Here is a 17,995-nt window from a genome sequence, read left to right on the forward strand (position 1 = left end):
CCCCCGAGGGTACGCGTACCCCAGGTTGAATACCACTGTTATAGAAAATTCGCAATGTAACGCTTTTCTCAGGAATTTTACGTTCTTTTCCTAACTTTCTTTCATGACTTGTTAATGAGCAAACGTATTCCACATTAGGCCCTTCGGCTCACAGCCTTTTGCGAGAAGTTTCGTATGGAGTGAATTGTTTTCATACGTAAGCAGTGTTTTTATCTTCCTCTGTGCTGTTATTTTGTTAGCAACAGAAAACTGGTTCTGTTTCCCGATGAGACCAGCCTCCGATGTGCTTTTGTGTCCAGGTTTATGGAGTGGATCGGCTGTAAACATTTTTCTATAACAAAACTTGCGCAGGGAGACTATATGTGGGCGTTGAGAGATTTGTAGTGACCAATTGATAATATTTATTTACAACCGTTCCTAGGACGTTTAATGAGCCATTAAGACTCAGCAAGAAAAGCGATTAGTTGTCTGTTCGCTAATTTAACTGCGATGTGCTATCTGTAAATATGTAGCGCCAGACGCAAGATGTCTGAATGATTATAAGGGATGAATGAGTTAAGAACACGTGTTAAACAGTTGTTCTTAGTCCATATAACGATGCACTTTTTATCTGCATTGGCTGTATGCTCATAGCTTGGAATGGTGGTATTACTTTGAAGGATAACGTGAAAGAAAATTAAGAAAAGCGGTAACGATATTTCTGAAGGCTCTGCTGTAGCATTTAACTAAAAAGCTGAGCAAAACCACGAAAACTCTAAATTGCTAGCTTTCTGGCCAAGAATCAGACTCGGGATTTTATGATTACTAAGCAGGATTTATAGCAACACAGAAGAAATTGTTGGAAGCATGTAGTGATATATTTTAATGGTTGACTTTTTGATAAAATTGAAAGAACTTCTTACAACTGCATTATTGTTTGTTAATTTTCTTAAAACAAAATAACCTTTCACAATATTAAGAAATTGGTACACATACGTCACTGTTTCATTTTCATCCTAAGTTACCTAAAGCCGCGGTCGAGTACTTAGAACACCTGTTTCGTATTTTGGCCGTTCAAGTTTTAAATATCAGGCCCGGAAGTCGATCACCTTGACTGTTTTATCGATTCTTTCATTGTTTGGCAAACGCCCCTATTCTGCGTTCAGTCAGACTACAACCGCTATCTTCTGCATTTATTTAACTCAATTATTGACTATTTATCCTATAATTCTACGATATATAATCTCAGCGACTGAAAGCGGTATTAATTAAAGCCATTTTATCATGATTTAAGCTTCTTAATGGTTCTATACCTTTTATTTGTTAGTTTTTATTTCGTATTCTCTGTACAGCATTTTCAGACAGTACTGACTGAGGAAATATTTTATTATAAACTTGTTCAATGACGAGGTTATATGTTACCATTGTTAAGTGAACCGACAGCAATGTCGAAGATCTGAATTAGGCGTAACATAAGAACAGACGCGAAACTCCGTGGATTCTGGGGCTTTGTCATAGCAAATACAGCTCTACGAATGCGCAAGTCTTATATTCTTAAATAAAAAAACATTTTCCTTCTATCTGTCGACCATTTTATCTGTATCTAAAATTTACAACGGTCAAGATTTGTTTTATTAGGGCGCAAATCCCAGCAATATCACTGCTCTCTGCCTTCCAAGTCTTCATCGGGGTCTGTTCTCGTGATGTACTTAAGCTGTCCAGATTGCCTTCAAAGGATAAATGTAAGTTAACTCTGCAAGCTATGAGCCAGCCCTCGACATTCGAGTGCGTGCATGTATGTAGCTTAATAAGCGGAGGTTAATAATCCCAGCCTCTCCAAATACTGCGCGAACGGGTTGCCTGTACAGTCAATTTCGTTGTTAACACGAACGTTTCAATCATCCGGGTGGGATTGCACGATGCTGAGCCCTGTTCTTAGAGCGACAGCGGTCTATATCGCAAGTCACAGAATGTTCTCGGCGCTCCGTTATTGGGTATCAGATGCACTCTCTTGCATTTCGTGAGGCGCGAGGAGAATATTTAACGTTACTTATCCATTTGAGTTAGTTACCACCCAAGGTTAACACATTTTAACCAACGAGATCACTTCTACTGAGTGTCTGACTATGTGTTCACAAACTCTGTAAAAATGACTGTTTAACTCGGTAACTATTTGGTTGACTTGCGTGACTCTAGGTTAAGTTATTAAACTAGTAACAAACTAATTAACTGACCGGTTAATTTAATAATAAACAAAGTATATTCTTGCCTGATTAACTCTAACAATGTTATATAAACTGACCTGAATGATCTAATTACCACAACAATATTAGTTATTAAATAAGTTTTTTTTGTGACTGTTAGATTAGATTTGAATTTCTGAAGGCGATGAATCTGAAGATGAATGTCTTCTGGAATGCATCGTCGTGTTGGATGGTAGAAACCGAATCATCGTCCTGATGATTTGGGCAGTAAGTACTCCTGAAACGTCAGTCACTTTCTGCACACACTACGCGGCGCTACATCTCAGAAGATAGTCATCTTCAGACTTTTCAGTTTCGTTACATTATTCTTGCAACTGCATAAGTTACATGGAGTCTAATGAAATGGGCCGATGATCATGAATATTGAGTAAGGATTTAGAAGGAAGCGGCACTATTGTGGCGCCGGTCTGAAGATACAAAGTAACGCCTGAAACAACCTCTGTCACTAACAGCCGGTAACTACACCGAGACTGGAACTGCGATCCTCCCCATCTTTCATCACTGTGCCATACTGATTTTTAAGTGCAAATTGCGAAGATTCTCATTATGAAACTTGCTTTATTTGTGCCAAAATGGACAGATTTTGAATCATAGACACATTTATAAAAGGAACAATAAAATAGTGATCGATTTTATAATTAATCTATTCAGACACTCCCCTACATGGCAGGAATCATATAGTGTCAGAACCATTGTCCGAAACGTCGAACATATTGATGTAGACAGTGAACATTCTATAAAAACCACTCTCATGACGAAACTAACAATTAGACTTTACGAGACTGGTAATAACAATGATAATAATACAAGCTAATTCCAATGCATTTATTGCCAAAGCATTGTAATACTATCGGAAAAAGTAATTAAATGCGCTTCGTGCTTTAACCTCAAGTACTGCTTTCTCAGCTTTTCGAAAGTCGACGGCAGACTTCAAGCAGATCGATTGTGATTCACCCTATCCTTACCTTCCTTTTCGTTTTCCATTCTGGATTTTACCTTTTGGATTTTTTGTTATTTTTTAAACTAACTACTTCGATCAGAAAACATCTAAAGAAGCAAATACTCGCTCAGTTAATCAACAACCTCGAAGAATTATTATTGTGTTTACAAGGGCCTGCAATCTGCCTCTATCCCAAGCAGTGCGAATGTAGGCCACACCCCTAATCCCACTTCCCTAAAATTCGTTTTAATATCACTTCCCTATTAACACCGGGAGTTTTTTTCCTTCAGGATTTCCTGTAAAAGTTTTCAATTAATTTGTTGTACTTTTTCTTTCTGAATCTTCCTCTTTTTCCCTTCTTATTTTTCCTTCCTTTCCTTCCTTTCCTTTCATCTGTCGCTATTAGTTTATTTATTTCTTACATTTATCTTCCAGTGCAATAGGAGATGTCATCTCTCACGCCAGTCTTCTAGCTTAGGCATCTAGGTCACTGTTGATCTGAGCGGTTCCTTTTTCAATTATCGATATATACTAACAGTGCCTTATCTGCCGCGATGCCTCGGCTAAACTTTGATGGGTCCCACACACGTGCGACCCATGGTGTGACCCCAAAACGCCATACAATCGATCTATCGGAAAATTTGTTGCTAGGAATGGGTACATTCTGTAGATAGTCTCTCTTGCACTATACGCCCCACCCCGAGAGCCATCCGCCTGCTGACGATTTGTAGCGATGATTTGATGGAAGGCGGTGATATACGAAAAATGTGCCACACGTCACGTGAAGGAGGAAGTACAATCACCTTCTATAACGGCGTGGCTTCAAACGCTTTAAATATGGACAAAGTCCAACACATTAATTGTACATTAACGCGAAAGTGTCTGACCGTCGGGAACACTATAATGCTGTAATGCTGGGAGAGATTTGAGGTTCTCTCGTCGACGAACACAAAAATGGCTTTTTGGCTGTCCTCTCGGATGCAGAATCGTGAATTTTTGTTTCAATACTGGCCGATGTTTCAGACCTTACTACCTCTATCATCAGAGTGTTGAATGATGACGGAGGAATTACACTCCTTTGAAACGTTGGTCTTTATCTACCAGATTACATGGGGCTACATCAGAGAAGATCGCTATTCTTACGCAATAATTTTTCAAAATTTTAAATACTACATTTTTTATTTATGTCCTTACAGCGCGCAAAGTTTTAATATGTTGAATGTTGCATCGTTATATGCATTGGCGCGACTTTGAGGATCATAATTGTGCCTCAGTCCTTCTAAGAAGGCGGTGGAGTGGTCACTCAGTACTGACATACACAACCGGAAACAAAGTATATATCATTAAAGAATGACAAATTTGTAAGCAAATCACATTGCACCCTCAGAAATCTTATGTGCGCGCATTAGAATGAAGAATGAAGACCTCGAAATCCTGTACAGCTGGAAACAATGTTATTCGTCCAGCTGTAAGCATTCAACTGTTGCTCGTTTGACCTCAGGTTGGCCAACAGATCATTCACCGCGCAACGAAACTGCGCGTAAGCACGTTTTCTCTTTACGACATTAAGAATATAGACAAAACTGAACGCACACACACACATACTAAATGCATTGTGATTTCAATACTAAAGGATTTTGACGACGGTAGTTTACACTTAAAATCCAGTGACAGAGACTAGCTCTTTCTAAGGGACCCAACAGAGTAGGTACCTCTCACCTGAAGACGGAGACAGAACCAGCCTCCGAAACGTCATGAATTTAAAAAAAAAGATCGAAAAATTCCTGGCATCTCATCGCTGTCACAGGTAGAAAGCTGCACAAACTGTAAGCAGAATCTTCTGCACTCCACAGATGATTCGGGTCTGAACACGGCAAGCGCCTAACTGATCCTTTGCTTATGTTCCGATCAAGTTTTTACGAAACTCTTATGTAACAGCAGTTACCTTATAAAACCAAAACTATCATGTATAAATTTCGTTGTTCCTAATTTGTTAAAAAATAATGTTATTAATAATCCAATCGAAATCTTGCATTTATATTTTTCGTCCATTGATTTTGACAGCAATATTAAATTTAATTAATTGTTCTTGTCCGTCTATTCACAATTTAAAATTTTTTAAATTAAGATAATTAAACTATCATGTGATGTTCCTTATCGAAACATTCGATTATCTTAATTTTAAATTTTTAAATTGTGAATAGACGGACAAGAACAATTAATTAAATATATATCTTCACAATATGACGCAACTATACCAACTTAGCAATATTAAAGTGTGTGATTGCAGCTCGTTACACGCGTAGGATGCGTGTTCCTGAAAGAATCTTTGATCAAGAACGTTAGGCATGATGATTTGTACGATCTCAGGTTTAGGATACATTTATAATATTCATGTTGCTTTGAAGTTGTGTTTCTCAATCATTTGGTATATTATATATGATATTGTCACTACGCAATGCTAATAAACTTTGTAATGGCTACTTGTGTTGAAAGCATTTCTACCATAACAGATTTATCAACACGTGGCCTCTCTGTACTGATAAATCGTTTCGACTAATAGATCAGTTGTTCGCGTGGGATTATCTCGCAGCCTCCTCTTCCTTTGTGTTTGATGGATTAGTCTTGTAGCCTGACCTAGTTGCAAATTTATGGCTTCGGTATTCTTTACCGTTTCATGAAGAAAGACGTATGGCATAACTACCCCTGAAAATATGAGTGCTTGTGGTTGCCCCGCTATTAATTATTGAAGAAGTTGTATGATTTTCGTGAAAATTCTTAAAAAAAGATGTCATAATTGTGCATTTCCTATCACCTACAGTTGTTTATAAATAACATAGCTAACAACAATACAGATATTACATTGTAAAGATGGGTAATGTATTTTACTTGTAATTTGTTGAAAATTAAGTGTGACGAAAAGTATTCGAAGTGAAAGATGCAGATATTAATTAAGAATTTCGGATCATGTACCACTGTTTTGTATGATGGGTGGTTTTAGATTCATATGAAGTGAAATAACCTGCAGTTCGTCTGTTGAACACAAGTTTCCTAAGTGTTTATGTAGCAGAAAAATTGATTAATTTGAAATTATTACAGGAAAGCTATCGTAATGTTTAACTGCACGTTAATGCCTACTGTTAGTGCCGTTGAAGCTCTAAATATAACACATAATGGACATTGTAAACTTTAAAATTAAAGCAGGGATCACTTAATAAAAACAGTGAGATTTTCGCTCTTCTCTTGTTCCATTCATTAAGAGACTTCGCTAAGGAACTGGTGATGGCGTCGCGTTCTGTTTGATCGCTCAACCTGGCGTGCAGCATGCCAGCTGACACTCTGGCGGTGGTTTCGCTATTCAGACTTGTCACACTTCATAGTATCTGAAATGTACAAGTTCATATTATCATATGAACGAGGAGTTAAATGGACTGTCCTCTTTTTCATTCTTTCTTTCCAGTATTGTTAGACAGTTTAGTGGGTGAAGAAGAAATGTACACATCTGTTGGTTTGGGAACGTTAGCAGGAAGGAAAAATGCCTAAGACATTAAGAAGAAACAGTCAAGTGTTGTTCTTTTCTTGGCTGGAACTGCCAGATTGCATGTAATTTTTGCTAAGAACGGATATGTCAATTAGTATCGATTTTAAGCTAGCGAAAGTTTTATCTGTTGGTACGAGGTGCGATCGGAAAGTTTCAAGACTGTGTCAATAGAGGGCGAACCGGATGTAGTACGAGCTTCTGCCGCTAGGGGGTGCGGCCTACATTCATAGTGAATCAGTGTGCCAGCCGGAATCATCGAATTAGCATTTGTTTCTTAGTTACGGGCGTTTTGGTAGTGCATTACACCGACCCTCCTGCGATTTCGGAATGGCGTGTGCATCAAATTTTGCCAAAGACTCGCCAAAACGGCTACGGAAACCTATGAAATGCTAAAGCAAGCATTTGGGGAGTCCGCAATGGGTCGTGCACTAACTTTTGTGTGGCATTCACGTTTTAAAAATGGCCGAACCTCTGTCGATGATGACGAGCGTTCTGGACGACCATCTTCGAGCACCTGAGATAAGTGTACGGGTTTTTATAGGCGCAGTCTTGAAACTTTCCGATCGCACCTCGTATGCGCAAGTAACTTGCTGACAAACAGTAAAGTACGCTTACTTGTTGAAGGAGATACTTTTGGGGCTCAAAGGCATATACGGCATGTGGAGGGAAGATTAGTATATGTATCCTACTCTCGATTCCATGAAGCAAAGTCCTAGAAATCTAATAATTACTTATCTGAGATTTAATTGAACAAGAATTTTCATTATCGCGTTTGCCACTGGTTGCTGTACCAAGTCAGATGAATCCAATCCATACTTTCACACTACTCTTCTTTAAGACCTGGTTGATTTGTGTTACAGCTTCCATCTGTGTCTTTCAAAGGGTCACTTAAGATCGGAAACCTTTTTACGTGTCCTATACACTGACGTTTTACGTTATATAGAAAGAGAATACCATAACAAAGGCTGATTTTTTCTGAGTTAATTTACCATTCAAACCTCAGGGCTCTACGCTCATGGTGACCCTTGTATTGCTCCCGTTTCACAAATTCGCGCGGCTACCCGCTGGTTCATTTGATGGACGCAGGAATCAGATACCATAAACCTGTCTTTAGTATAAAATAAAAAGAGTAGGCTGAAAATAAGAATTGTTGTAATCAATCCTGCAGCGCTGTTACAAAGCAAACGGAAAACATGTGGCGTCAAGAAAGTCAGAAAGACACCTAAGAAGTTGCGTAACGTAATTAGGATCATCCCAGTAACCCACTGGCTGTAAGTGGGCGGGAATGGACAACATCATTCACAACACCACCCACACACCCTCGTACCGTAATATTATAATGTACTGCAAACTCACATTCAGGTGAACGAACAGCGGGCACTCCTGTGAAGACACTTCTCAGCGGATAAGTGAACTAAATTGCAGGTGAACGGATTTGTCTCAGACCTATTTGCTTCAAAATCTCGTGTCTCGTGCTCTGTTTTGTTTAGCCACGACAGATCTGATGTGCTAACTACAGATCTACACGTGCGAGATTATTATATTCCTAAAAAAAACGTCTGCCATAGTTCACTCTGTAAAATGAACAGACATTCGGAGCCAATGTTACTAAATCTGTAGTAGAGAGAAATCTCGTTCTGGTAGGCCCATAAGAGTTCCCACACGAATTTATATGCGTACCATAAATGACGCGTATTGAAATACGTGACAAAGATTGCTGACGACAGAATTTCTTGGAAATCATCCAATCAAAACCCTCTTCCCACAGCAATGCACTTAGGCTACGCCAATATTCGCTATATTGAATTATGAGTAGTCGCCTGATTGTATGCCAGTTGATGACGTGAATTGAATTTGATGCTTTATTTCCTTCGAGTCTTTGGCGACAATCTCGCGGACCACAGAAGCAGGCGACCAGCGGGATAATTCCAGGAAGAAACAAGATGTGAAAGAATGGTCTATGATTAAACTCGGATGCAGGTATTCTCCGTGTTGCTAGATCGCGTGCGTCAATGGTTTTGATGTTAAGTACGCCGTTGTTTTGTCTTTTCTCCAAATTCATCGGGGCACCTTGTTCGCCCTCCCAACATTATAAATGATTACCAAAGTTCGTGTCTGCGAACTGAAAATCAGAGGAAATAACACAGCATACTCAGCAAAATTGTAACGCTACGCGAACTTTAGGCTTGATTAATTTGTTGGGTCATTGTGGTTGTATTTGTTTTCCTGTGTTTTACACCGCCGTGGATAAGGCGAAGTCAGAGACGGACATTTTTATTAGCTAGTGAGGTCAGTCATAATGAAATGCCTGTGAAGATATTATATTGCTGCTATCACAGGTCCTTCCTGGGAGACCCTGACTCTCATAGGTTCTACTCGTTTCAGATACTGGTGTTACAAATACTATAGAATAGTTGTAACAAATCGCCGATGAACTAAGGTCGTAATAAGATCAATAAATTTTTCTGATGTGATTTTTCGGTTGTCATGGAAACTAAGCTCGATTAGCATAGCAGTTAACAATGGATAAGCTTGTGAAGACTAATAAGGCAGCACTGAATGACTGTCACCAGCTAGTGAGGAAAAACTCTTGAAGTCATTGGACCAGAGAAAGAGAGACGTGGTTAAAATAGATGAGGGGTATAAAAACTGAACCTTTCACGACGACTAAATACAATGAAACCTTGTCAGGCGGTCAACCACGTCGATACGGAGTAAAAACCCGACGTCCATGTGGCTACTGTCCCTCCATCATGAGGGACTGTTTTGATGATGCGTGACGCATCATTCAAGGGGTTTGTTGAGATCTGGTTGTGTGGTAATAACTTCTTAAGAGATGAGTGTTCCGCTCTGCGTTCGTCATTTAACTGTTACTAACGTGCTTCAGTAATTCACATCAGACCCACAGTAGAGAAAAGCAGAATTTAATAATGTCAGCTGCAAGATGGTTACTATTTCTCGTCACAGACAATCCGCGTTAAGCAACACTTTAGTCATTACTTATAAAATGTCTAACAATTCGTAAGTTAGAATGACGTATAAAAGCATGGAAATGTATAAGTTTTATGATATCGCCCTTTGACTATTACTTTTCGTAGGATAAAATTTAAAAAAAAAATGTTAATAACACTGGAGATAATGCGGGGCCTATTTAAATCGAGTATAGTCGGCTGTAATATTGAGTAGGTGAGAAGTAGAGCTGTGAACTACCAGAGACATCTGTGTATCGAACCACACACTTCATGACGTTTGCGGAATGAAAGTACCGTAGTGCTACACGCTCTGTTGGCTAGACTTTCATTCGGACCTTAAAAGAAAGTGAGATTCTACAAGAAAGGGATTCTGGATATTAGTTACGAGATTGGGGATTCATTAATAAAATGACTCCTACCACAATATTAGTAACATTAACGAAAAATTTAAGTTATGAAGCCCCGTAGGCAATACAATTTTACCAATTTCCGTGTTACGGCTTCTCTTGGTCTCTGATATTCTTTCTAGCTTTTTATTTTCAAATACCTTTAATCTGCGTTCTTCTCCTGAATCATCACCGTGTTTACAAAAGCCAAACACCGGGCTTTTTCCTGAGCTAGCTGCATCCAGATGGAACTACCAAGATCTGTAAATTAATAATTACGTATTTAGTGACGTAATTCGGAATGAAGTTTTTACCAGACCTAGTAGGAAATTGTAATTATTTAAATGTTACTTCTTGTTGGATTTATATCTGTGGTGTTTCTATGACTAGTTAAGTAACAATTGAAATTAAATCTGCTTATATCTATGTAGTACGTTTCATCTCGCTTTTAAATTATCAGGACTTTGCAACAATTCCGAACTGACCCGCAAATCAATCATTTCTTTTCTCAAAATCATATGATTAATGTATCCAAGAAGTCTGGCTGGCTCCTCCTGAAATATCCTTTATTAATATAGTCTTACGTGTATGTATTTATTTTAATGCTGAAGTGAGTAATCCGGCTATTATGAATAATAACCGACTATTATGTGTAATTCCGAAACCAGTTCTACGCTTCCACTGTATTTATGTACATGCGTACGTATGTTGGTATGCCGGAACTAGAAAGCAGACGAGGTGACACGTTTTCCATCAAGAAGCTGTAAGCACTTCGTGTACTAACTATTCTACTAATCCCGTCAGGTTTAAGGCTGCTAGTTATTACTACTTTTCTCTACGGTTAGATTTTGACATATCCGGTGGGCCCCTCGGCGTACATTTTGCTCGATACGCTGACGTGGCTGGTTAGTTTCATAATCCGGTAGCCCTACCTCCGGAGGAAGAGCCCGCGGTGTGGAGCTGCTAGTGGCAGTGGGCACAGTTGACGACCAGATCGATTTTGTAATAGAGGCTGCATTCTGTGGTCGTGGCAGGTGATTAATCGAACACTAATGCACAATGTAAGGATGTCATCTTCATTTCGAGGTTCGTCAGAACCTCCTGTTCTTCAGGTTACGCCTTCAGAGAATTCAAACATCACAATAGTATGTCATACACGCAACAGTGTAACACGAAACACGCTCCTTGTAAGCTGCTACTTACCGATTTGCTTTGGTATATAAAGTATCTATGCATATTCATTTGCTTCTTAATTAATTAATTTATATGTAAACTGGCTTTCGTACAATTAATATTTCTCACCTATCCTCTGATCCTAAATATGTCTAAATACAGTGGATTCCGGTTAATTGGGAGACGTTGAGACTAGAACACTCTGGCCCAATTAAGTGGCTGCCCAAATTATGAGAAGTTCCACGTAAAGTGTTGAAAAGGTTTTTTCTTTAAGATCTGTCCCAAATAAAGGACTGCCCCGATTAACCGATGACCCAACCGGAAGCTACTGTGTTAGTCTAATAGCCATGATTAACACTTGTCTCCATAAAATAACTTAAGATTAAATAATATATAACAGTAATAATTATTGTCTTCATGAAATGTGAAGGAGAACGAAAGAAAGAATTGGCTATTGTTAAAGAGCTGAAGGGGTAATAATGTGGACAACTGTACAAAATATTAAGATCTGAGTCGGATAAATATACTGACTGATAAATTATCTGCGTATTACAGCGGTGGGGATTTCGACTGTGGTGCTGTGCGTTGTGATTCCGTACAGTCTCGTAGCTGTTCTCACAAACGTTTCTGGGGAATTCATCGCCTTCGTCTTCAGTGATCTTGCACGAGGAACTGATATTTATTCGACGGGTTGAAAACAACTTTAAATTCAAGTGTTTAAAAAATGTCTCCCTCATACCATTTCTTATACCTATTCAGACCAATATACTTCAATATTATTCCTCCGTCTGTCCTTGAAGTTGTCTCTTCCTGTTGGGTGGCAAGTAAGTCTTGTGCGGACGGGAATTAGAGTCACATTATTTTACTGCCTTATAGATATTTACTGACGATCAAATAAATATTCATGTTCTGAAGAATAAAGGGGTAGAAGTTCTTTTGAATTCCTCAAAATCATTAGAATTAGGCCTCTACAGTGACGTAAATACGAGATATTAGGTACTGAAACAGAAATGCTTGTATTTACTCTTTCTGATTTAGTTCAGAAAGACTTTTATCTTCAAGCATTCTAATATTATTACTATAGAACGTTTCTTTGTTTCTATCAGCCTCTTTGCAATATTTGATGGACAGTGAGTTACGTACACCCGTATCACAGCCGTGTGCGCCGGGTTAGAACATAAAAGTAGACAGTTGAAATTGAAATCACGAAAAGAGGGCCCGCGGTGTCCAATATATTTCCATATCTTCCCACACACCTCTGCTGTCTAACAGCATCAAAGGAAATGCGTGCTAGCCTTTGTACGTCGGGATTATTTTTTCGTGGCCGATCCTATGCGCACGAAATATTTTGCACCAGTGTGGTGCACGTGCTGCTGTTTTATGGTTTTAGCAGCCTCGAACCGCAGATCTTTCTTAGATGTAACCACGCCAATGCTCATAATTGCCTTACTTTTGCTGTGATTAAATATCGTATGAGTGGTAACTTCTAATCTTTCTTGTATTGAAATCTGAAGGTTATGCTTGGGTAGTTTAAATGGTCAGTCTTCTACCCAGTTTGTCATTGAATTTAATATTTTATAACACAAAATTACTAGTCCTAGCACCACTTTGCTTCATCTTTTACTATTCTGCCTTAAGCTTATAATTTTGAGTTACCTTCGGTCGTACTGCTTACTTGGTCTTTCCGTATCCAAGTAGAATCTCTTCAGTTATATCACAAAACGAAATTTTCTTACGTACTTTACAGTTTTTTTTTAATTTTTATTCATGTGTTTGTCTAGTGTAGACTTCTATTCGGATAAGGTTAATGAAGTTCTAATTTTTGAGAATAATACTCTTTGATTCTTCAAACCTTCCACAGTTTCGCTGTCGTGCTTTATCAGTGTTTTAAAAAGTACTTATTTCAGGACGTTATTTTACCAAGCGACTGTAAATTATTTCGCTAAACATTAGAATGTTCGCCTATTATTTCGCTAAACTATGTCTTCCGATGATGTTAGATATTAATTACATCTAAATATGCCTAAATACAATAAATACAAACAGATTTCTGACTTGAAAGTACGCACTTGGTGCATCAGAAAGACACTCATTTCCTTCTTTCTAAGTATTCTACGTAGTATTTCTTTGTTTCGAGAAATTTGTAATCGATGTTCTTGGAATTAACGTGCAAATTTTTAATAAGTCATGGAAAACAACGGATAAAATTATTTATGTACTCAGACATTTGATCAGTGTCAGTAATCTGGTAGCGTCACGGCATTTAAAAGATCTGTCGTGGGCGAAACTCATGCACGTGAATCTGTGCCTTTTGTGGGAGCCACTACAATGCGTGCCTGTCTTCTAGAGCAGAAGAGGTATTCATTTTAGTTATACTATTGAGTGCTAAGTATAAAGGCTTCAATTTTGCGAAATCCAAGGAAGTATGCATGGAGTATTTTATTGGAAAAGCTCAAATGCAGAGCAGACTGTATGAATACGTTTTAAATATGTATGGAGTCAGTATTCACGAAAGACGGGCATAAAGAAGAGACATGCAAAATAGAAAAATTCAGAGAAGTTATAAAAAGAAAGTAAGGAAAGTGAATAATAAAGGAAGATGGAAAGAAAGAAGAAAAGATCAAAATGTAACTGTCGCTGCTCCTCTGTCTTGACAGAATCCTGGCGGAACAGTCGCAGATGACAAGGATGAGTTAGTGATAAAATCTGGACGACACTAATGCACTCGTCAGCGATGAAACTTATCTAAAATGTTATTTATGTTACGTAAATAGCAATTTGACTTGTATGGGTAGTTTAGGTTTTGCTCCTAATATAATATATCAGTCACAACTTTGTAAAATGACCGACTTCATAAAATCGAAGTGGGCGACGGACTGCCCCAAGTCACAAATTATTGTGTCGTTGTATTTAAATTTGAAGTACCTGTGCTCTTTTGTGGATTATATATGACACCATTAGTTGATAAATTGTCGTTAAGTAACCTAATTGACCGTCGAGCCTCTTGGCAATTCCATTTCTCGAGTTAAACCAGTCAGCGGTAATACTCCCTATGCGTGGGATCATACCGCAATTCATTTCACCTAACGTAGTGTGACTCTGAGTATCTCGGTATCATTGGACCGCAGCGCAAATGGATTGTGGGGATGTAACAACTCCGATACTGCAAACGTTTAAGTGTCTGGGTAGGTTATTTTTAGTCTTTTTTCGATATTAATTTAAGTGGTATAACGACGCTGATTGAGCACTAAATGTTATATAATATCTAATAAGATATATAAATTTTTATATATACTCAGTAGATAAGGATTTGTAAGGAGAGAGTCGAAATTGCTGTCTATGTGTTCGTCTGGAAGCATAGGAAAGTAAAAGAATCTTGTGTTTTCCCTGAAATAATATCGTGCAGTAATTATCTTACAAGCGAATTACAGTATGGGGAATCTGTAGTAACCCATGCTGACAGAAGCTTAATGGGATTTTCCTATACCGTATAATGAAATGTAAATAATGAATGAAAAATTTGTGGCAGACCTAAGAAGTCGATGACTTACTAAATTGAAGAAGTACAAATCCTTCAACGCAGATATGCTAATAGGTATTCAGAGGAACATGATTCATGTAGGATTTGAATCTTCGAACATGATTCATACTTTGATACATGTGGTGGGTCTGTTGAAAACATGATGTATTGTATTTATTTGTGGTTTATTTTACGATGCTGTCAGTAGCTCATATATTTTGCGTCAAACGTTGGTGTAAATTAATTAATAACGATGCTTACCTGCCTCCAATTATATACTTTCAAATAGCCATAGAAGCTGACGCTTCAAAATTAATAAGAAATCAAAGATTATTAGAGAATTAATTCCAGTTATGTTGACATTGTCCCAACTCTTCTAAAATGGATGGACTTACTGCTGTTCACAGTGCACATTGCCAAAAATAATATTTCTTTGGGTTTCGTTTAGTCACTAAATCGAAATTATTATCAAAAGAAAGATGCAATCTGAATTAAGTATACTTTTTGTATAATTTGCTAGTGTATTACGTTAAACGTATTACGAAAAACGTAAGTACATTTCACCTCCATATATTAAGGAACATTACTGCGGGGTTAAAACCATAAAATAGTCCACAAATGGCCTTTTAAAAGTTTTTACCCAGTTACGTGTCATGATAATCATCCCTTTTAATTTAATGGTTTAATCAATTAATCAATCAGTGGTTGTAATGATAAAAAATCTTCGTAAGCATATTTATTTAAGACTGGTAATCCTGAAATCAGAATTGTGGTTTTTTTTCACGAAAGGCATTTTTCGTTGTTCATTATCGATGACGCATTTCTGTTGCAGTTGCTACTATTCATGTATTTCCTAGTGATACAGGCTAACAGATTCGATAAAATAATTTAACACTCCAACTCGTTTAATTATAAATATTTATTTGACACAAAATATAACTGACTTTTCTTATGCTTTGGTATTTTGCAGAAAATTATAAACTAAATTACTTATTATTGTAGGTATATTATTAGCATGCGGGAAGATATTATGCCTTTGTACATGACATCAAAACTTTATTTAACAGCTGTAGATACATTCCCGTAAATTATTTTAGGGTAGGAGGAGAGAAACTTAAAGTGTCATGAGACTTCAAAACGTCTGTGCTTCGTCATATTTGATAGCATAATTATCAACCGACAGCGCTCATAGAAGTTCTAAACGCATTACCGAGAAATGGAGGCAAGGAAGTTGTTACGTGCTGTGGGTGGAAGGTTCATCTGTAATGCTAACAGTTTTCAGAGGCTTCTCTGACACCTTCATTGTGCAACTAAAACTACGTATAGGCTTATCATTTTACAAGGAGAAACGTGTAAGTTTCTTTGTAATGTTCACAAAAATTAAAATTCCAGTAAATTCTCTCGCATAAAATACAACACTCATGTTGCCAACTTACATGAATTACAAGATCCTGTATTATTTATGTAAATAAATCTACAGATTTTGCAAAGGATGTACAAATAATAGTTTTTCTTAAAGAACTCCTCAGATTGTGTGTTGATGAAGCTTAGAAGTAAGGTGAAGGTCATTTTTATTCTATAAATAATAGATCGACAACTCTATTTAATTCAGATAATTTCGTTAAGTTTTATTAATATCATTAACGTTTCCAGCAGAATTGTGGCTTGTTTTATTGGCGACAGGAATCTAATTTCTAAATGTAATATAGGCGAACATTGGTGTTTAAAACGTCGAAAAATGGTGGACAAAATTTATACTTTCTTACAGTTTATGCTCTTTAAAATAATTTTCACCAGTCATGTGAGCTTCTGCAAAATTATTTCTAAATCAGGTAGACATATGAAGAAGTCTTCATGTCCTACAGCTATTAATATTGCCATAAACATCTGATAATTAGTCATTACCAGGAATTCCAGAATTATAAGATTTTCTTGTAATGGGCATTCCATAGATAATAATAAATTAGAGGGGAATGTGCACTTCTTACCTGCAAAATTCAAAGATTGCTAGAAGTTATTCTTTCGGCCTAAATGAGTTATTGTAATTGAATTTATTTTAGGATTTTATTTCTTTCAAATATTTATACTTTCATCAAATTTATTTGCATCAGAAATTGCTTGTATTAATAATATTAAAGTGTTATTAATTAAATATAAATACTTTATAATTATTATTTTTTATGTTTTACAGCCTATTTGTAACTTTGAAGTCCACCTTTATAGTAAGAATAGGTTGTATTTGCCCGTACTGTGGACTTTCAATGGCTGCATATGCATAATCCTATGTGCAGTGTCTCAGAAATTAGATCCAGTAAAATTTACTTACGTTTATGCCACATAGCAGTGATACCTGTCATGTATCTGAGAAACATAAACTTAAAAATCTAGTTTCTCTTAAAATAAGTAAATACAGAAAGAAATGGTTATTAGAAAGAATCATTGCCTTCCATGAGCGCTGTTTTTAAGGTCAAGTGAGTTAATTACAAGTGGAGATGCTAGAGATGAATGAATCGACTCAAATACATGAATCCAGCATTCTGAAGAGTACCAATCGAGTTACTTCTATTCTCATTCTTCACTGCTGGACATCACTCTGGCTGGATCTTCTTTTATTCCAGTCTCTCCTGTAACAGAACGAACCGTCTTACTAACAAGACTAAATGAACGCTACAGCCTGAAGTAAGGACACAGTTTTAGAACGCCTTCTTCAGGATGTTTCGTGCATAATTTGTATTAAAAATTACAACTTAATCGTACAGATATCATGTGCGCTTGGTACTGACTCAGCAGCAGAGAACGTTATTCCTATTAAGGGGTAATATATTGTTTTACTGTAAATAGATGTTGCATCCTGTTGTCTCCTAGGAACTGGCTGACGTTTCAGAGGTGCTTACTGCCTTCGTCATCGTACTGACGAAGGCAATAAGCACCTCTGAAACGTAGGTCTATATCTGCGAGATAATACGTCGCATCATCCCAGAAGACAGGTGTCTTTGTTTAACCGCTCTCAGAACCTGAAATGCCACTTTTTCCGTTACGGTTTCCATAAAAGCTCACCTCTTGAGACCAACTCTTGCCGTCCGAAACCCCGTTTTTTAACACGTATAAGAATTTTTTAATTTTAATATTGAATATCTTAGATAGGATACCGGAAGGTAAAGGAGTCTGATCTATTTAGTAATTTCAGCTGGAATTTTACTTATATAACATTAATATTTAA

At 37.3% G+C, this 17,995-nt stretch overlaps 2 protein-coding genes across 2 annotated transcripts in view; one reads left to right on the forward strand and one right to left on the reverse strand.

Moving 5' to 3' along the window:
- Positions 1–17,995, forward strand: part of MCTS1 (malignant T-cell-amplified sequence 1 homolog) — a 399,788-nt gene that overhangs the window by 90,623 nt on the left and 291,170 nt on the right. The gene's annotated exons all lie outside the window — the stretch shown is intronic.
- The window catches only part of Mip (Myoinhibiting peptide precursor), a 63,085-nt gene continuing 60,766 nt past the window's right edge, over positions 15,677–17,995 (reverse strand). The window contains exon 5 of the mRNA XM_087353600.1: positions 15,677–17,399. Coding sequence (XP_087209726.1) covers positions 17,344–17,399 — 56 coding nt within the window. The 3' untranslated portion in view covers positions 15,677–17,343. The remainder of the gene's footprint in view (positions 17,400–17,995) is intronic.

Source organism: Zootermopsis nevadensis, unplaced genomic scaffold (genome assembly GCF_977971745.1).
Source record: "Zootermopsis nevadensis isolate Lab colony 2312 unplaced genomic scaffold, Znev_1.0 Znev_ptg000022l, whole genome shotgun sequence".
Classification (NCBI taxonomy): Eukaryota; Metazoa; Arthropoda; class Insecta; order Blattodea; family Termopsidae; genus Zootermopsis; species Zootermopsis nevadensis.